General features: G+C 41.5%; 1 protein-coding gene across 1 annotated transcript; it reads left to right on the forward strand.

Moving 5' to 3' along the window:
* The first annotated feature begins 503 nt into the window (after nucleotides 1–503).
* On the forward strand, nucleotides 504–18,353 carry KLHL14 (kelch like family member 14). Its single transcript, XM_010166651.1, has 6 exons — nucleotides 504–596; nucleotides 5,047–5,125; nucleotides 11,829–12,019; nucleotides 12,159–12,317; nucleotides 15,009–15,166; nucleotides 15,646–18,353. The coding sequence occupies exons 1-6, from the start codon at nucleotides 509–511 to the stop codon at nucleotides 15,784–15,786; spliced, it is 816 nt and encodes a 271-aa protein (XP_010164953.1). The 5' UTR covers nucleotides 504–508; the 3' UTR covers nucleotides 15,787–18,353.
* The last annotated feature ends 2,613 nt before the right edge of the window (nucleotides 18,354–20,966 follow it).

Genomic DNA, 20,966 nt, shown 5'->3' on the forward strand with positions numbered 1-20,966 from the left:
GGCATTAAATCAGCAGGACCTTAATTTAAAAACTTAAAACTGTATGGAAATGCAGCTTGTTCATTGCTGTGTAATGGAAAGCTACTGAACACACTGACTCTTCTTGTGGAAACATTACAGCAGAACAAAGCTAGGCTAAGGTTTTTTAATGTTTCCTAGCATACTAGGATTCCTAGTGTCTGCTTATTTTCAGGGAAATATCAGGCAACTTCACCCCTTTTTACAAGCTGTTTTTAGAGCAGCAAATGGAGCAGTTGGGCAGGTGGGGGCGGCACTGAAAGTCCAGAATTGCAGCTTTTTTTCTGAATTATTTGCAAGATTGAATAGCATAAGATTACTAATAAGTGGCTTTATCTGCAGCTAATTCAGTGGGCATGCATGCTTGGGGTGATGCATTCTCCTATTATTTGGTACAGATTTAATCCCAAAGTTGTATTTTGTACCTTTGAAAATACTTGATGGAATCAGTGCCCTGAGCTGACAAAGAATTCTTGCTTTACTTGCAGTTATGCCATATAACAGCGCCCATCACTGTGTTGTGGAGGTGGAAAACTTCTTGTTTGTGCTGGGAGGAGAAGACCAATGGAACCCTAATGGTATGTACAGAATATTAAAAAGCAGAGGCAGCATTTGCCTTCCTGTGTCTGTCTGTCCGTCGGGTCAGCTAATGTAGTCATTAGCAGGGGATTCTGAGGGCCCTCAGCCTAATTGCTGAACCTAGTAAAGGCTACTTTTAGATATTGATGTAATAAATATCTGGTACTTTAGCATTAGCATCTCTGTCATTCATCAGCTCCCACATCCCTTGAGAAATGCCACAGGCAGCAGATCAGACTCTTTCAAGTGCATGCACCAGGCAGCAGCTGTTAAGAATTTTAACCTTCATTTCCAGTCTCCTTCCAGTCATAATATAATAATGCAATTGCAGTAGATGAATGCTTCCTTTCTATTGTCAAACCAGATACTTGCAGCTAAAGTTGTTAATGTGTTAATTATCTAGACTCTGAGATTCTTAAACTGGTCCTTTTTTTAGTCTTGTGCAAGAGCTTCTCATATAGATTATCTGCTGCTACCTTCTTTGATTTGATTACTTCATAAATTTACTGCAAAGAGAAATTAAACAATTTAACAGGCTTCTGAGCAAAGCAAAAGGAGAATACCATGCCTTGCAAAATTTACAGAATTGTCAAGACATTGTTAGAAAGCTTGCACACGAAGAAAGAGTTGTAGTTGTAGCAGTCTGTGTAACAGAGATAATTATGACTGAGAAACCATAAAACAGCTTGCAGGTACACATTTTTACTTTAAAACACCAGAGGATCCAGCTGAAATTACATATACTGCATATATTTTATTGTGAATGCCCCATTTCAGCATCTGCACTAAACCAAATTATAGAAAATTGTTACATCTGTTCACTTCCTAAAACCTGAGACAAACAATCCAGTCCACCCCATAAGCATATTTCCGGTGTAGTTAAAAATATCACTAAATGTCTTAGCAGAAGAGCCCTTCAGTTCTGTTGTTGAATCTTCTTTATATGAAACAGGAGATAGCATGGTATCATTAATGACAGTTATTTTTAGGAGCATCAGCCACATCCAACAACTGAGGGCCCCTGTTGTGCTTGGTGGTAGGCATATGTGTAATAAGATGCAGACCTTGTTCCAGATAGTTTATAATTAAATGGCCACGTCACAGGAAGGGTAAAAGAAAAGGAGTATCATTATACAAAATTTAAAGATGTGGAAACTGAGTCGCGAGGTGATGGGGAGATGTTAGAAGGGGTACATATCCGGCACTTGAGGTAGGAGTTGAGCACAACTGGTCATGAGACAGATAGTACCTTAGGTCTAAGGTCACCCAGATCAACTCCTGAGCTGAAGATGTCGCTGAAGATGTGTAATAGCATCCTTGTCCTGTGAATACCAGAGCTGTGATTTTTCTGTAGAGAAGATAGGAATAAAAGAGGTAGGAGCATTGTTGATACTGATATCTTTATTAATTTACCCCAAGAGAAATGGATCTTACTTGTCACAAAAAGTGGACCTGAAATCATAAACTACATCCTGTGCTGTTGCTGGGCTAGTTCTTTCTCGGAACTGATTTGCTCTAAATGTGCCGCATGGGAACTGCTCACATGTACCTGCTTGAATTTGTGTAAAGGCCCTTGTCTGCTATCCCTATAACACAGAAGGGGCTTCACATGTGCTTAGCTGGAACTGTCTTGCCAGAGCATTACAAGGCTTTTGATTTGAATGAGAATGTGCCAGCTCTTTTTCCAGTGGAAGGAATTATCTTTGAGGTGGGGGCAATGGAAGGAGCACTACACATTTCTTTAGCCATCAGACTGGCTGATTCTTGAGAAGCTGGGTAGACCCCAAGGAGTGCCCATGTCCTCTCCATGCTGCTCCTTGACTTCCTGACAACCTAGGGAGCGTGGGAGACATTATTTCTCACTTTTTTACAGCCTCCTATGGCTGTGCTTTTCCAGTCACAAGGGGTTCTTGCACAAGTAAATGCTTATAAGATCAGGCTGCAGAACACAGGCATGGATTTAAGACCAACCTCCATAAACTTCAGAGCCTTTCACCTTGGCTGCAGAGACCTTCACGTAGAGAGCAGAGACCAGCATCTGCCTCCTTTTGTCCCATTGTCCTTGTTTGCTCATCCTTATTTCTGATCACTTTTCACAGTTTTTACGTTCTGACAGGTGCTTCCTTACTTGTGTAACCTTCTGACTGATGAGCAAGGCAAAATAATAGATACAGTTCTCTTTCAAACTGAAGTCTAAAAGTGGGTCATCAAGTCCTTTTCCTGCCATCTGTAGGCGTTGCGTAGTCCCATTTTGTAATTTTCTGAGCTCCATTCGAAAAACAGTTGGATTTTTAGCCGCCACTGCTCCTGTTGGAAAGCTGTTACAGAATCCAATTGCTCTAAATGACTAGGAGCCTTATTCTAATTTCCAGTAAAATGTATTCTTTGACTGTCTAAATCACCTTGTTCTCATGCCAAAGTTGGCCTTTAGCTTAATAGTTTTCCCCTCCTGGAGGTTTGGTCCTCCGATGTATTACAGACAACACTCCTATCCCCTTTCAGCTTTTGTTTACCTAGGTGCAACAACCCAAGTTCTTTGTCTCCTTCCGTAAGGTTAAGGTTAATTGTTCCTCCTGTCACCATAGTAGCTCTTCTTTGTGCCTCTTCTAGCTTGATTTCATCTCTCTTCCTGTGAAGGGACCAGATTTGTATCCTGTGTTCCCTCTCTAGGCTCACTAAACCCTTCTCTTTCTGCCCTGCGCTATACAATCTTCTACATACCTGGCATTTGTAGTGGATATGTGTATGACACATATTGTGTTAGGAAACCAAGGTCCCCAAATCACAGGTTTGTATGACAACAGTTAAACAGAGGCTATATAACCAGTGACCACTGAAGTCCCCAGTAACTCTGAAAGATGTAGTGAATGTGGCAGCATTAAAACCTCCTACTAGAAGTGCAAATGTACAATCAATACTTATATTGTTTTGAAATCCTGCTTTTTGAAATAGAAATGTCCTAAATAGTGAGACCTAGAGCCAGTCATATACCTGCTGTTTTACTGTTCCTTGAATATATATCTCTCAGTGCCTCTTTTTCTAAATTCTCTGTATAGACTGAAGGAATTCAGATAGGGACCAAGAGCGAAGCCTCACTTCACTGAACCCAGTGGCAAAATGACCAGTTCCCCTTAGTGTGTGGGGATCTCTCCCTGTGTCTGGAGGTGCGTTTGAGTGGTGCTCAGCATAAAGGGCTTTGGTCTTCATTAGGCACCATGCTGGATTTGAAGCCAAACACTGCATTATTCATCAGTCTTATGCTTTACCCTTCTCATATAGAACAGGCATATACATAGCGAGGGAATTAGCTCGCTTCCAGACAGAGTGGACAACATGGTTTCTTTCTCTGTTTCCTTGTAGAACATGATCTTAAATAAAGTCTAGCTGTATCATTATTCTCATCTACGGTCTTGATGGTCTATTTACACATGCAGAAGTAAGTGTGGAATGAAGGAAGCAAAGCGAGCCAATCCTACAGAGGCTTTTCCGATGCAAAAATATTCACCTTGTAGAATACCCAGTGACCATTTATAGAACTGTGACATATGCAGTTGGGTTATTCTGCTGGCCTGTGAAGCCTCTAATTCAATTTTTTAGTCACAGATACATAAACAAAGTTTTCTGTTTCTGAGATCCTCATCTGTTGAAGTCTCAGGTGTTACAGGAAATTGCCATACACTCTCTTGCTTCAGTTTTCTTGCTTTGATGTCAATCTGCATGTAAAATAAGGTGAAATCTTAATATTGTGAAGACAGGAATACAGTTCTTGGTCTTGACAGCAGAGATAAACTAGTTAACTGGTGTATGTTGCTCATGTTTCATATTTTAGCTAACACACTTGGAATAAAACTCGAAGAGTGTATTCCCCCTTCGATGCACATGTGTAATTTCTTCTAACTTAACACTGAAAGTACATAGTAGAATAAACCATCTAGTGCAAACACTGCATACCCCATGGTGATGGCTTCTGCAGCTCCTGGTTATTTGCACAAGGCTTTTTTTGCATGTTCCACATAGAGATGATGTGAGGAGAAAGAAAAGCACATGTTCTCCCTTTGATTTTTTTACCTGACGCAAAATACCCTAGTCATAAAAATACCATGGGGATGCCCTCTTTTGGGCAGTAATTTTGTTTAGTGCTGTGATTTATTGTGGCTGTGAAAGTACTACAGCGTCTATAAGTAAATTTAAATACACATTTTCAAGATGTTATTACAGAGAGCAAGAATAATCTCTTATCTGCTTTTACTGCTAACAATTGCTAATTCAAACCTTGCAGTGCCCCATTTGTTGAATTATTACTGTACACAGTGTAATCATACATTGTTGTAAAAGGGGGAACCCTTCATAAAAGCTGTCATCTTGTGAAATATATGTAATATATATTACAATCATGATGTTAAATACATGAAACAAACAGCTGAGTGTCAAAATAATCTATCTTTACAGGGAAACACAGTACAAACTTTGTTAGCCGATACGATCCCAGGTTTAACAGCTGGATACAACTTCCACCCATGCAAGAGAGGTAAAAACCTACTACTACATGTTGTTCAATATATGTTTTATCATCCTAGAAGCAGCTGAAGTTTGTCTTAGTTCTGGGAGTAAGGAGGCCTACAGAAGTATTGAAAATGACAGATAAAACTGCAGCATGCAGTTGTGTCCCATTTGTCTCCTAATTTTTTTAAACTTTCCAAATTCAAAACTCCAGATGCCAAATCCTGCAGTGCTAACTCATGCAAAATAACCATGGACTTTGTGCAATCACTGGTTGCCTGAGTATGGTCTGAAGGATTTTTCTGAAGTCTTCATAGTGTCCTGTCATGTTCCCTGACTCAACTGTTATGATGAGTTTGCAGTAAATAAGCAGCACGTAGTCAGTTATCTTATAGGGAACTGAAACCTTCACATGTTGACCTCATCCTGGCCATGAAGGCCTCTCCTCAACATGACTGACCTGGTCAGAGGACTCTTAATCCTAGGTTGTCTTTGAGTGACATTGCTGTCAGCTAATGCATATTCGAGTGTCATACATTTTAATCTTAACTGTGTACCAAAGAGCAGAGGAACATGTAGACTTGAGCAATGACTAGTAAAGATGGCGTAAACTTAATTCTGGATCCCAAAGCATATCTTGGCAGGTAAGAAGTCCCCCAAACCTGAACTGACTGATGCATGTTTCCTAAGAAGAATGTGAAAAGCAGAAGATTCAATGTAATGTTGTTTTACAAAAGAGCATTCAATGTCCATCCTTCAGTTCATCACCCATCTTCTCATGGATCTAATGTACAAGAGATCTCACACCACCTTCCTAAGGCACTTTCCTTATTCTGTGTGCTGTCAGTATTATAGCTCATTTTCTGTTGGCTGCCCCTGGTGTTCAGGTGTCTGGCAATCCTAAATATATTGAACTCAGTGCAGCCTTGCAATTCAAGTGTATATGACAAGATGCATGGAAATATGGCTGTTTTTTCAAATTTTCAGAGGTAAAATGTCCATCTGTAGAGTTTTGGAAGGGCCTTCGTTCAGGATTTGATTTGATTGACTGTTGTGGTTTAACCGGGCCAGCAGCCGAACACCACACAGCTGCACTCTCACTCTTCCCCACCCCAGGGAACAAGGGAGAGAATTGAAGGGGTAAAGGTAAGGACATTTGTAGGTTGAGACAAAAACAACTTAATAAGTGAAGTAAAATAAAATTAAAATAATAATTATTATAATAGTAATAATAGGATGTACAAATAGGATATACTGCACAGTACAGTTGCTCAACACTCAGTGACCAATGCCCAGCCCATTCCCAGATAGCAATCTCAGAAGAGAGCGAACTTTCCAGCCAACCCTCATTTATATAATGAACATGATGTTATGTGATGTGGAATATCTTGTTGGCCAAACTGGGTCTGTTGCTCTTGCAATGCTCCTACCCAGCTTGCACAACTCCTTCTTGAGCACATACACACTAGGAAAATATGAGAAGTTGAAAAGTCCTGGATTTCTTAGCAAAAACTAAAAGCATTAGTATATTATCAACATTCTTCTCGTACCAAATCCCATACTAAATCCAAAACACAGTGCTATTCTATCTACTGGGAAGAAAATTGGCTTTATTTAGCTGAAATCAGGGCTTTGACCTAAGTCCATTTGCAGACCCACGTGCAGATACTTGTCACCAAAAAATACTGCATTGTACCACTGCATGGAAAAACACAGGTGGGACAGATCTGAGGAAGTCCCCTGTTGGAGCTGAGTGAACTGATAAAATTAGCCATATAAAGAGAGATAAGAAGAGGATCACAATTCATCATAGTCTCTGGTTTCTCTTTGCCTCCTGCCAGCACTGTGGGGCAACCCCACAACTGGGTTATTTACCTTAAAACAGAGGGTCACCTACCCCTCTGGTTCCGCTCCCTGGACTGAGTCACTGCCAGCTCAGGTGTTGGCGCAGGGCAGACGGGAGGTGTGCGTGAGATTGAACGTCGCCATGCAGGTCATCCTCAGGGAACCGGGAGGCTGACTAGTGTTTGTTTGTATGGAGCCTGAAGCTCTTCTGTGGAACCAGATCTGTGTCCTCATTACGCCCTCTGGGTATCTGCAAGAAAAACTCTTGAGGTCCATGTACAGCTGTCTGAATAGATGGATTTATTTGCTGACAAACCTCAGAAGGCAGGAGTAGGAGAGAGCAGACAGTAGGAGATTTTCCACCTCCACAGGTGAAAACTCTGCTGCGCATTGTGATTGCTTAGCAGCTGCCCAGTGATAAATTGCAATGCATTAGCACCTCAGCACTTTACAGTGTTATTTAAATGTAATGGTCCACTTACGCATAGTTTCTTCTGCAAGGGGCTTCGCTATGAAAATGTTAATTGTCACCTCTTTTGTTCAGGATACATAATTCACCCATTTGCCCATTATTTTTCTATAAAGGCTCCTAAGCATTGGGGCTACTGTTGGAAAACAGGGAATTCCAAATGACTTTCTGAATTGTTTTTAATCATTTATGACTTCCTGAGAGCTGTTGTAGCCTTTAGAGGTAGGGTCTGGCCCAGTTTTTAGAAGATCATACAAACGAGAGAGCTTTTCTGCAGTCTCCTTTCCCAGCTCCCTTAGTCAGATAAAGTTCCCATTAAAGTCAACAGGCTATTTTTTTCCCCCTAGGACTACAGGGTCACGCCCCGTCTCTGCTGGCATATGCAGGCACCATTGACAAGACAGACTGTTTAATGCGTTTTTCTGAGTCATTATGGTCCATCAAGTCAAAACCTACTTAGGAATTTTAGCCTGAGAATAATTGGCTAGATAGACTATAATAGCTCCTTTGAAATGACTGCCAGGTAAATGTGGGTCTCATTCACAGGCAGTATATTCTCAAGTTGAAAATCTGTATGAAATATTTTATGAGCAAACTTTTATCTCATATGCTAAAATCCATATCTGATTGATTTTACTGTATGACCTATAAAGAAAAGTCTAATCTTGTTATGGATTCAGAGCCATCGGTGTATTTTCCTTAAAGCCAGGTTTGGTATCTTTTTATTTGAGGAACATCTCAAAAATACATGCTTTTAAAAAGTATGTACTATTTTCAGGTATTCGTTGTTTAGAGAAGCAGCAAATGACTCCTCAGCTTTTGAAATACACGTCTGCCCGATGATGCAGTAACAATGGGATGCCTTTGGGATGCCTTTTGGAGAGCAGTTCAGTTAGACTAACGTGCCTGCTGAAGGAGTGGTCTTTGTGGCAGACGGATCTGAACTTGTTGCATCTGTTGCATTGATGCAACAGTACTGACACCTCAGTCAGTACTGTTGCATCTTGCCAGCTCAGCCCAGAGCAGGACAAAGTGTGTGGAATATAATAACATTTAAAATGTTTTCTTTTTTCTTACATTCCGAGTTAAAAGGTTTTATTAAAGACCAGCAAAAAAACATGACATTGCACCAGGGCCTGAAGAAGCACAAGTGGAAGTGAGCAGGTCAGCGTCCTCATTGAGGCCGAGTGAACTGAGAAAAGAAGCAGCGGAAAAAGAGATAACGCAATTTCCCATCTCATTTTAGTCTTTGACTTTGATAATAGTAATGTTAACCCTTATTAAGATGACTTTAATATTTAAAAAGCAAAGCATACACTCTAAAAGTGACTCTGAAATCAGGTCCAGATATTGCGATGATCAGTAATAGCATTGGTAGTTTTAAAACTCAGACTAGTAGTTCTGTTTCTTGTTTCAGGGCATAAATTAATCATCTGTGGAAATCAGAAGGAAATCTTCACTTTTACGTGTGTGTACTTAGGAGAAGTTTGTTGGGTTGATTATTGAGTGAAGAGTTGTGAAGGAAAAGCATTTCAGAGACCAGTGAATGTCGAGTATTTGAAAGTCTTGGAGAAAACCACAAAATAATTGTCATCTTTTCCATATGCAGATCCTGAGGTGCATTCCAGTTAGCTGATTAGAATGGATAGTGTCTCCCCAGTTTGGTGGCAAAAGTTGTCATGCAAAGATTGCTGTATTATATTTCAATCTGAATCATATTTTACAGTAGTTTAAAAAGTAATCACTTAACAGCATGCCCCTTACACACTGTGTCATTGAAAAGTAAAAAGCCAAAAAGCTTAAAATATTTGTGACAGGAGCTACTTAGTGAATATTCACATCCAAGCAGAAGAGTGAAGCATGCTGATGCTTTCATTTTTGCTCCTTATAGTGACACTGTGTGGATGAAACCAGGAGTACATGTACAGAATAATGTCAATGAAATCCTAGTTGTACCCACCTTTGTTTATTAAACATGAACTGTAAGAACCACAGTGAGAGCAGTTCGTTAATGGGTTTGTTGGAGGAGGTGCATGAGGACAGACGGGCAGACGCGTGAGCACCCCAAGCATTGACAACAGGCGCCCTGTGGGTTTGTGCCTTGCACCTGCCAGACACAGGAGGTTCGGAGAACGTGTGCCTGCCCGTGCAGGTTCTCTGGTGTCTGATAGAGTGTGACCTCTGCAGCTTTTCCTACTTTTGTGGCTGCTACAGGCTGTCTTGCCTCTGGCCTGTCACGTAGGCCTTGATTGCCTCTAACACCTATACCTTCTGTCAAATCAGAGTGAAATCAGTGAGCAGGTTTTTTGTTGAGGAAACAATACTCAGGCAGACATGGATACACATACAGTGTAATCAAATAAGCTTTGTTTCCATAGAAAATCAGGCTAAAAACATAGATGCACAATTTGCTGCCCGACCATGCAGAGCAATGTATGCCATCAGCTCCTATCTGCCCATTGACAGATAAATTACATGGTCTTATTTAATTCATCAGTTGAGCTGGAGGCACTTAGTAGTATTCCTGTCCTCCTATTTGCATCTTTTTTTTTCAGTAGCTTCATCCCTGTGCTGGTGTTCCCACTCGAGAAGGGGTGCTGTCCTGCACTGTCCAAGTTGCCCATGTACAGGCAAGGTGAAAGCAAAGAAGTAGAGGTGCTCAGTGACCCTGATTGGTGAGAGGCCTGTCAAGTGTGCACCAAATAAAAAAAATAAGGCAAGAAACAGGCAGCATTGTGTCAGATGTGCGCCCTGAATGCCCAGCCAGCCCTACTGTTTCCATGGCTGTATCTTCGTGTCTGCCTGACCTCTCCTCCCAACTTCCAAACCACCACCCAGTCTCAGCCACATTTAATAAAGAGGGAAATGTCTCCAAAATGTTAAAACGTATTACAGATTTTGTGAAAAAAGGCAGCTGGGTGAAGGCAGCTGGAGAGAGATTTTCTGTGTGCCTTCACTGAAGGAAATGCTCCTGAATGTGTACCTGGTTAGATGACAGGTTAGAGACAGGGCGCACCAGGCTTTGCTAGCTCTCCTGGTCACGGGGTGACTAGAGGGAAGCCTGGGGAGGAGCTGGGACATACTGGTGCTGCTAATTGCAGGGTGTTGTGCTCTGTACGTGGACCACTGCTCAACCTGAATGCCTTGCAGAGATCTGCAGGATTGAGCCCTTGATGGTGCAGGTGACTATCAGCCCTGCAAGATTTACCATGTGATTCAGGAGTGCAATATGCAGCTGCTCCTGGATTCAAATTTGGGTGCCTGGGCAGGAACCGGAGCACATTGTGTCAGCCACGGAGCAGGGTTTGGCAAGCTGCAGCCACACTCCAGCGTGCCTGCTTTGCAGGAGCTGTCAGAGCTAGACCTTGCCATGCCTGACCTGCCAGCTTGTCTCTGGGCTCGCTGGTTTCACCTGGGAGAAAAGCTGAGGTTTGGGGCTGACGATTCTTGTCATTCAGCGTTTTGTACCGGTCTTCATCCCAGCCTAACTGTGCTCTTTTGCAGTTTTCTTTCTCATGTCATTGCAGCTTAAAATTAAAGGCCTCTACCCTAGTAAACCTTCTTGCTGCTGAATAATCCAGGGAGATTTCCCTGAAAGTGGATTACACTAAACAGGGTCTCTCAAAATTGTCTACTGCTCTATTTTTACTTCAGCAATAGAAACTCACTATTAATTTTGGAGGCATGAGGAAGACAAACTCATATATGCCTACCAGTCCTGTCCAGAAAAATTGATTATGTTCCTGCACACCTGAGTTGGATGTTAAAGCGGACAGGTGGCTAAAACTTTCCTCAGAGTTAGCTGGATGGGGACAGACCTCTTTTGAGTTAAAGGGCGGAAATGTAATACTGTGCCTAGCATAAGGAAAGTTGTTCTATTTGCAGCACTGCAGAAAGAAGAAAAAAATGATAATTGAAGAAAAATTTTGATGATGTGGTTCTCTTACTAAATTGGGAACAATGACCCTTGAAGGACCATAAAGAAAGTGAATGTCAAGATAATTTATTATTGTTACATTATCTACCTCATTTTTCACTTTGTCTTACTGAGTTGTTACATCCCTTACAAGGTAATGCCCCAAACATTAATGAACTCCTTTTTATCTCTCACGGGTGTGAAGAAGCAACAAACAGCTTTGAAAAGGGGTATTTTCTGCCAAGTTTATGTGTGCTTAATTGTTTTGACACCAAAAATGAAGTATTTATTTGATGTGGAGCGTGTATTTAATTAGCAAAGCAGCCACAGTGTCTAGGATAGCTGTAAGCATGTGAAGCTCCTGGACACTTTTCTCTGCAGTAGCATTTGAAGGAGCAGCTATCTTAGTTGAAGGAGTCAGCTGGAGAGGAAAAAACATGTTTGACGTGGCTAATTGGTTTGTTGTTGGCTTGTTTGGTTTTGTTCTGCCCTGTCCTCCAGGAGAGCCAGTTTCTACGCCTGTCGCCTTGACAAGAACTTGTACGTAATCGGTGGAAGAAATGAAACTGGCTACTTGTCCAGCGTGGAGTGCTACAATCTGGAGACAAACGAGTGGCGTTACGTGTCTTCGTTACCACAACCTTTGGCAGCCCATGCAGGAGCTGTTCACAATGGCAAAATATATATTTCAGGCCAGTGTATTTTATAATTCCTGCTATATAACAAAAAAACCCCAAAACAACAACAAAAACCCCCCCCTGAAGCCTCAGATGCACATGTTTATACTAATTATGTCTGGAAACACTGAACAGAGACATACTTACTTTGCAGGAGGTGTTCACAATGGAGAGTATGTCCCCTGGCTGTACTGTTATGACCCTGTGATGGACGTCTGGGCCCGAAAACAGGACATGAACACAAAGCGAGCCATCCACACTTTGGCTGTAATGAATGATCGACTCTATGCAATTGGAGGAAACCATTTGAAAGGTCACATTTTTAATAGTGAAAAAGCATTTCGGTGTCTCCCATCTCCTGATAAAGAATATTGTTGTTAGACAGTCATTGTTAAATACATTAAAAACCAGGCAACACAATTTAACAGGACACTTGAGCCAGCAATTTTAAAAACATTTAATGCAAATTATTTTAAAATTATAACAGTACATTAAATATATGAGTAATGAATGCTTTAGATAATAAAAATGGGAGCTTCCATTACTCAAAGGCATGGACAATTTGTCATTACCAAGAATTCAGTGAAACAAACAGATTATTCTTTGACCCGAAAGTACCAGCAATATTTTCCTCTGTAGATCATTTTCCAAACTGTGCAGTTAGAGAGAGCTTTATTCAGAGCAACAAGCTCCTGATTTAATGAAGAGAGGAAAAAAAAAAACAACCCTCCAGCCATTAAATATTAGGACTAGGCTCTTTAGATCTCTTTTAAGTATTAAATGTAGCTTGTTAATTATAATTATTTTTTGAGGTCTCTTGTTTTAATCTTTTGAAAAGGTCTCATATTAAAATAAGTACTGCTTAGGCATCTGGTATTTTTGTCTTAATACCTACATGCCATTGCTATTACTGCTAAAGAGATTCTGCTTAATCCAGCCACTTAGACAAAAAGCACAGCTCATGCTTCTTTTGTCCCATGACAATATTTGACAGTTTATATTCACATTTTTTTCTTCTTTCTCATTTCTTGCTTAAAAAAAAAAAAAAGCCTCACAACAACAAAATTGTAATGCAAAAGAAAAAGTGATGTTAGCTGCCAGAAACACCAGGCCATGTGCCTGGATGACTCCGGCACCCGAGTCCCCATGAGACTCTCAAGCCACAGGCTGCTTTTGAAGATCTGAGTGCCTGTGGAGCATGTAGGGGATAAAGTCTCAGATGTAAATTTTCCCTGGTAAATGGTACTGGTGGCATAAACCCCTGCAGCCAGGTACAGGGCTGCTGTGCCTCCACTCCCCACCACCAGTTGTGTTAGGTGTTCCTGGACTGGACTTTACAGGGCGAAGGGCGTAAAAGCTGCCAGCACACGTGCACCTGCAAATTTTGTAGAGGTTGCGGAGCTCCACAGTGTTTGCTTTTTCTCTTAGGTAAGTAGAAGTCGACATATCACACCCCCTATGCACTGGTTTGCATAGGGTTGAATTGCTCCTGTCCTTTTTTTCACCCAGTTCCACCTACCATCCTTTGGAAAAAAAGGAACTTACATTGCATTTTTGCCTCTCCAACTGTTGCCCTAGGTGCCTCTGTTATGTGTGAATTGCCTGCTGTTGGCAGAGGTATTTAACATCTAAGCTTCTGGAAAGCTGTGGCTGTCTGAGAGAAGAAAACTAGTTTCTTCTGTACAAACAAAAGGAGAAACTGCAAGGGAAGGGAGGAGAGAGGGGACTGAAGTGCAGATGAAATGCTACAAATTCTCTAGCCAGGGAGGAACAGCAGGGCTCCACGGCGAAGCCCTCCTTTGTGAGGCTGGAGCTGTGTACTAGTGTCAGCAGTGCCTTTACTCCATCGCAGCTGGTCATGTGCATACTGCAGGTTATTGCGGAGCTTTTGACATATTCTGGGTGCATAGCAGTGGCCTTTCTGTGGACCCTTGAAAACTTTACGGCAATGAAAAATTATTTAATCACAGCTGTTCATTCTTGACATAAATAGTACTTGTACAAGCAGCATCATTGTGAAGGATGAATATCACCAAGTGCCCTTTTCCAGAAAATCTTAACTTCTCTTTTCTGTCATACCTTGATGGAAAAGACAGTAGTGTCAAGTAAAGCATCCTAGCATATTAAGAAAGCCATAACTTTACTGTGGTGCTCTGATAAAGAAGGTAGTTTGAGACAGGGAAACGTCTGTTGGAGCGGGAACCAGGACTCCTGGATTCTATGTCTATGTTCAACTCACTTAACTGATACTAATGTATACAATTTGAGAGTGTTGAGCTGAAACCCATCTGCCCTTCGGTGATTGCAAAGCAGCAGCCACACGGAGCCTTTTTGGTCTGTCAGGAAAGGATGGGGCCACTGTTTTGTTACATTTTCTGTTGCTGTAAAGACTGTCACATCACAGCTGCATACTTAGGCTACACCTTAAATCAGCTTGAAAATTGAAACTGGTCCTGAACATCACGTCTGTCATGCTAAGCACCTTGTCCCTCTGGAACAAAGTGGCATCTGTTGGCTTAGCTCTACCTTGACTCATTAGACATTGACTTCTGTGCGAGATTTAATCTGTTGATTTTGGAATAGATTAGATCTGCTGACCTTTGAGAAAGACTGCAGGGACAGTCTTTTCCTACATGCTCAAACTCACATTAACACTGATAGATGAGGAGGAATATCACTTGAATCTGCTTTCATCATTGATAGGTTATTACTGAGTGTTACTTTCTGATCTGTTCAGCTTTTATATGTACTTGTGATTTGTAGAAGACTGTAGAACTAATGGTAAAAGCTTTCAACAGATTTAGTGGAACTGAAATAATGAGCCGTTAACATTACAGAAGATGGCTTAAATGTATATGGTTGTATTTTCTAGAAGAAGCTTTAAAAATGATGTGATAATAGTAATAATATAATTGTAACTGTAATTTAATAAATTTAACAGTAAACCAGATAATAAACCAGTATGTCATAATGCATGTTCTCTTTCCTCAATGCTGTCATCCAGGTTTCTCCCATCTTGATGTAATGCTTGTGGAATGCTATGATCCGAAAGGTGACCAGTGGAATATCCTCCAGACTCCTATTCTGGAGGGTCGCAGTGGCCCTGGCTGCGCGGTCCTTGACGACAGTATTTACCTTGTAGGAGGCTACAGCTGGAGTATGGTGTGTACCTGCTTTCTGCAATGACCCTGCCATTCCTTCTGAGCTCTTGCAGCCAGTGTGTGTATTACTCAGATGGGTCAGAGAGGAGATGAGGGATGAAGTAGCTTCAGGGGCAGGTTTTGGTTTGGTTTTCAACTTGTTGAGAACATGGAGTATTCCACCTTTGTGCTTTTCTATTTAAATGAGTTATTATCAGATTGTATTCACTGAATGGGCTAATATAAAAATTAGACGTAATTTGGCAAAAGTGATCAACAGGACTGTATGCCTATAACTCTGCTTATAAGGTGCTTGTTAAGGAGCCTGATTTGCAGAGGCTGGGCACTCAGCCCATATGAACACCATACCTCTTGAAGGGCTCTTAAGTTAGGGCCCAAAACCATGTGTCACTTTGGAAAGTGGCTTTTTGTCTTTAAAGCTGAGGTGTGACTTGAATTTTGCTTGCGCCACATTTAATATGGCTTTTTGTTCTGTTACAGGGGGCCTACAAATCTTCTACTATTTGCTATAGTCCTGAGAAAGGGACTTGGACAGAACTAGAAGGAGATGTTGCTGAGCCACTTGCAGGACCTGCTTGTTCGACTGTCATATTGCCAGCCTGCGTACCGTACAACAAATGATAGTCAAGGAGCACTGACACGAACACTGATTGCATTTGGGAAAATAATGACGGGTGACGTAAATATTTTATTAGAACAGGATTCTTCCTAAAACAAAGCTACCGTAATTGACCCCTTATTCCATATTTATGCTTTAGGAGCAAATTAAAAGAAAACAAAAAACAAGTGTCCCATCTCAAATAGATGCTGGTGTCTTAAGAAGCAAGCAGCTAAAACACACCGAACATTACATGCTGACAGACTGCCATTTCAAACTGATTTTAACTTTTTCCTGCTGCAGAGATATTCCTCACATTAAATTTAACTTTAAGAAAAATGAAGGCTAAATGTTCAAATACAGCCTGAAGAGACAAGATCAGTATTGTGCATTGTATCTACCTGCATGTGATCTGTGTTGAAGTCATGAGGATGTTGTTTTCATGAATGCTTCAGAATTCAGATAGTGGAAAGCTCACACTACATTGCAGAATTGTCTCCTCCTCTGTAATCCTAACCTACAGCTACTTCACATGCTCTGCAAGCAGTACAGCATCAGAAGATTATAAAAGGTAAAGAAATATCATTCAGATTTTGCACAGCTTGGCATCTAATACGCTCTGCCTTCAAAGTCCCCATGTCTAAGTGGTGCGGAAAGCAGACTACAATGAAAGCCATGCTTTACAGAGCACTTCTTGCAATAGCAGTTTAAGGATTAGGATCACATTCTTATAATCACACTTGTGTAAAGTCAGAGTCATTTCACTGAAATCACATGGGATGACTGTTTTTACATTAGTATAACAGAAATTTGGTCCTACACCTTAAATTCTGGGTTCTTAAGGGAAGTTATTTCTATGACCACTTAACGAAGCACCAGAACCCTTACTTACTTTTCACCAACCTGGTTAGATAGGAGCATCCGTGCTCATTGCTTCCAAAGACACGAAGACTGCATTTAACTATAAATGTATTACTTTGGACTCTTAAATGATTATGCACAATTTTGGAGAGACGCTAGTAAGTAGTTAAATTACTCCTGTGTGTTTGATCTTAAAATGTACACTGAAAGATTTTTACTATTGATCCAAAGTAATATGAGGCTAGACTTTCCACTGCCTTAGAGCCTGTGTAATTTACACATTGCAAAGCGAGTTGAGAACGCTACCACATGGGACTAGTTAGCATTTAAGACTTGCTTCATGAACCCATAGTTGTTCACACAAATCAGGCTCTCTGTGTTTTAAACTTATGTCTTTCTGTCCTGGCTTTGCAAAAGCAGTGACAAAATCAGAGCCTGATTCTTCACCACCTTGCAGTTAACATAATTATCTACACCTCAGCAAAGTATATGCATAATTTTCTTCCATTGTGGTTGACTGGTGCTGCATCCATTACCCTCAGGACTCTTCTCGTCACTGGTATAAACTGACATCGCTCCATTCAGGCCAATAGATGTACTTTGGTACGTCGGCTAAGAATCTGGCCTTTAATTTGCGTAGTTGTAACTGGCCGCACCAGACAAAAGGCAAAGGAGACTCAGACCCTTCACAATAGGACTCAGTACTAACGCATTAAGCAAGGAGCAGGCAACTTCTGGAAGTTGGGTTCTGCTGCAGACGCAATGGATGGGAGGAAGAATTAATTATTTGCTTTGCAAAATAGAAAGAGGACAGATGTACACAGAAATTACACTATATGTTGAAGCTTGAGAGCAATATAAATAATGGAGAGCAAATATCATGGGACTGTTTCTCTCTGCCATCAGTCCAGTTTTATTGCAGTGCAACTCTCTTGCTTGCAGCAGAATTACATGGTTGTAAAATTGGAGTAATGCAGTAAAGACTGATACCGAGCAAATAAAATAACCCAATTGATGAGGTAGCTGCACGCCTGGAAAAAAAATTGTTTAAACAAAATAATTATCTGAAGATGCTAATATTTGAATGTGCTGTTCGGGAGTTTTCCAGTGAGCATCACTAAGGAACTCATAAAGGTGGAGTGTATATCCTGAATCTCGATCCATTTCTACTATATAGTGCAATCTTAGTTGGTTTTGTATTTATTTATATTGTTCAGATCCAAGGGATCTCTTGTAAAATATATTTGGTGCAATCATGACTTTTTTTTTTTCCTTTCCTGTTGAGAGTATATAAAGATGAATATATATAAAAAGGAAACTGTTAAGATACTGAATGAGGAAACCTTTAATGACATTTAAGATCAGGATAAGGTCTGCCATTAAACACTGACTGTCACCTGTCTCTACTGAAACGTACCATTTTTAAAGGATATTTGTTGTCCTTTTAAGTGGTTCTTTTTTTAACCAAGATAATTTAAAGATTTATGAGGACTGTATGTAAATCTTTCTATCTTTCAGGAAGGCATGACCAAGGAAAGTGCTAACTGAATAAGTCACACAAAGAATGTAAATTTTGTACAGTACTAGACTGTGTAAATGAAGCTTGCTTGTAGGGGGAAAACTTTAAATAAAACTTTATGTACTAATTCAACCGTCTGCCATATTCCTACTTACAAAGTGTATGTATAAATAATATCTACATTAAATTCTTTGGAACTTTTTTTATCATGTAGATGCGTAAACTTCTTTTATTTTGTGGCCATACGTAACAGCCTCATTGTTCTCCAAGCGTCATTACTCAGGGCTTGTAAACACAGCGATGCAGTAAAGCCTCGTGACTCAGGTTTCCCCCGAGTGCAGGTGCCTGGCCTGTGCTGCCAGCAGGGAAGGCCCCTCCTGCGTCCTGCCCACACGGTCGCACCTCAGAAGCCAACCGATGCCATCGGTCATACGCCTGTGAAATGCCTCTGCCTTGCACCGCTCGGCCCGTTCCTCCATCCCAGGGCCAGGTAAGTGAAAAGGACGCTGCTTCATTCGATGCGGTCTTGCTTTGGGGAATTTAATGCTAATTGTGGCGATTTCTTCCCTCTTCAAAATGTCCTTGCGGTTGTGACTGACCCTTCTAACTCTGGGTATTTCTGTTCTTGGAGGGAAGTGCTGGCACAGGTGAGCAGTAGAGGAGCTAAGACAACAGGTATTGCCAGGCTGAGAAGACAAGCTAAAGGCAGGGGTTTCGCCAGGAAGCAGAATCATTATCAATACCACTTACTATACTACATGTGTTATTTATCAATGCCTACCAACCTTTGCCACGGACCAGAACCTCCCTGTGCAAACCAAATGTCTGCACTGGGCAAACAAAAAGGCAGTCCCTGACCCCTGTTCGAGTGTGAGCTGTGCTGGGGGGTGCTTGAGGGCACCATGAAAGAGTCTGGTCTAATGAGAGGAGATCCGTCCCATTCAGATCTTTTGTAAGGGGAAAGGTGAGCCAAGAGCAACTACAGTAAGATAGCACAATGAATAGGGCTGCTTTATTAATGAGTTTATTTCAGAGAAGAAAGGAAGGAAGAGAGATTTATGCATATTTTTTAAGTAATGCAGGAGAATAAGGAAGAGGAAAAGCTGGAAGTAGTGGGCAGAGATATGATTTAGAAAGGAAAGGAATGAAGCAAGGAGTAAGAAGTAAGAATAAAAGGAAACGAGGGAACTGGAGCCTGCGAGAGGAGAAAGTGTTAAGTTCTTTTGGATCAAAGGCACAGAGAAAGTAAGGGCTGGAGTAATGACAAAGGCAAAGATGGTTTCTGAGAAGCACACATCAGAGCAAGCTTGGAAAGAAATGACAGGAGAGGCGATAGAAAGAGCAGAAGAGAAACAGGAGAAAATGCAATAAAAGAGGACATGAAATAAACATGAAACTAAACAAGCACTTGGTGATGGTACTGCTCCTATTCAGCTAATCATTTACAGTGGTCTAGCTGTCAAGCAGAAGGATCAAATCAGCCGAGTACTTAGGTGTTGCAGTGTTCAACCTTTCAATGCACAGACTTCAGCACAACAAAAATGATGAGAGGGATTCCCAGCAGCACCTCTCTGCGGTGCCTGGGCTGCGGCAAGCACCCAGCTGCAGCCAGCACCTGTGGCAAGGGAGGAGAGCTGCTGCTGGTGGTGAGAAGCACAAGAAGAGCAGGTGTGTCACAAGTCCCAGTCCTTACTGGGCTGAAGGGAAGCGTCCTTTCCATTTCTGATTCTCAGATGAAAGTTGTCTTTGGGAGTTGGACACATGGAGTGTTCCCGTGTTCTCCTTCCTCTCTGCTGTCCCTGCTGCCAAACCTTTGTCTTCTCCTATTCAGCATGACAAACCTTACTAAGAACTTCAGTGGAGCTGGGCCAGGGAAACAGCAGACCAGTGAACAGAGCTATTTCCCTGGCCCTGGGCTGTGGTCCCATCCACTGCCCGAGAAGCGCGAGAAGGCTGCTTTGCTGCTGACTTGCAACCTGTACGCGCGCCCTTACGGGGGGCAAAGGCGGCGCCTCAGGAATCTGCTTGTCATTGATTATGGCATTGTATTAAAGGTACTGTGCACCCAGCTCCCAAGAGCTGGCATTGCTTTCCTTCATGTGTTTGTCCCCCTTCCCCACTTTTAATACAATGATTTACTGTGCTAGCTGCATCTGTGAGCCAACTTCTGAGAAAAATCCATGCCAAGCCTCATTATATATACCAGCTTCTATTGTATGATAATCACTCACCGGTATAGTACTCTAGTTCTCTTGCTTTGAAGGCACGGACCATATTTCAGCTTGCAGTTTAAATGGAGCTTTCCAGGTACAAAGAAAGGAGACAGAAATCCCCAACAGTGCTAAAGAGGGCAAGACAGTAATTGCCAACATACACGCTCCTGAGCAGTTTTAAGATACACTTCTCATTTCTGTTGTTACTGCAGCAGTGGAAAAGAGTCCGTGTTTCAGCCCCTCGGGGCCAGACCAAGGAAGCGGCGATGGCCGCGCTGAAGGTCGGAATGGTTAGCGGGAAGGGAAAGTACACTAATGAATTCTGGAGGGCTTGTAATGCCGCAAAAGATTCAGTTAATCTGCAGCATAGATGTTGATCAGCGAAACTGAACCTAACTCTGTGGACCTTGTCAGATGTATTCTGTGCGTGTCAGTGTTCCACACCAATTACAGATTTTAGAAGATGCTCTCATGCAAAACTGTGTGCCCTAATATATAAGCCAGCTCAGATGTAACTAAAATTAAAATCTGACTGTGGCAAATCTCTGTGATCCTGATATATGAAAATCCAAATAAATGATTTGTTCCCAGAAATGAAAAATAACTTCAG

Source organism: Antrostomus carolinensis, unplaced genomic scaffold (assembly GCF_000700745.2).
Source record: "Antrostomus carolinensis isolate BGI_N321 unplaced genomic scaffold, ASM70074v2 scaffold3744, whole genome shotgun sequence".
In the NCBI taxonomy this organism is placed as follows: Eukaryota; Metazoa; Chordata; class Aves; order Caprimulgiformes; family Caprimulgidae; genus Antrostomus; species Antrostomus carolinensis.

Excerpts from the sequence above, each read along its gene's own strand:
- KLHL14 (XM_010166651.1), top strand. The coding sequence starts at position 509 with ATGCCATATAACAGCGCCCATCACTGTGTTGTGGAGGTGGAAAACTTC. Across the intron at positions 12,020-12,158 it reads TGGCAAAATATATATTTCAG|GAGGTGTTCACAATGGAGAG; the intron begins GCCAGTGTATTT and ends CTTACTTTGCAG. Across the intron at positions 12,318-15,008 it reads TGGAGGAAACCATTTGAAAG|GTTTCTCCCATCTTGATGTA; the intron begins GTCACATTTTTA and ends GCTGTCATCCAG.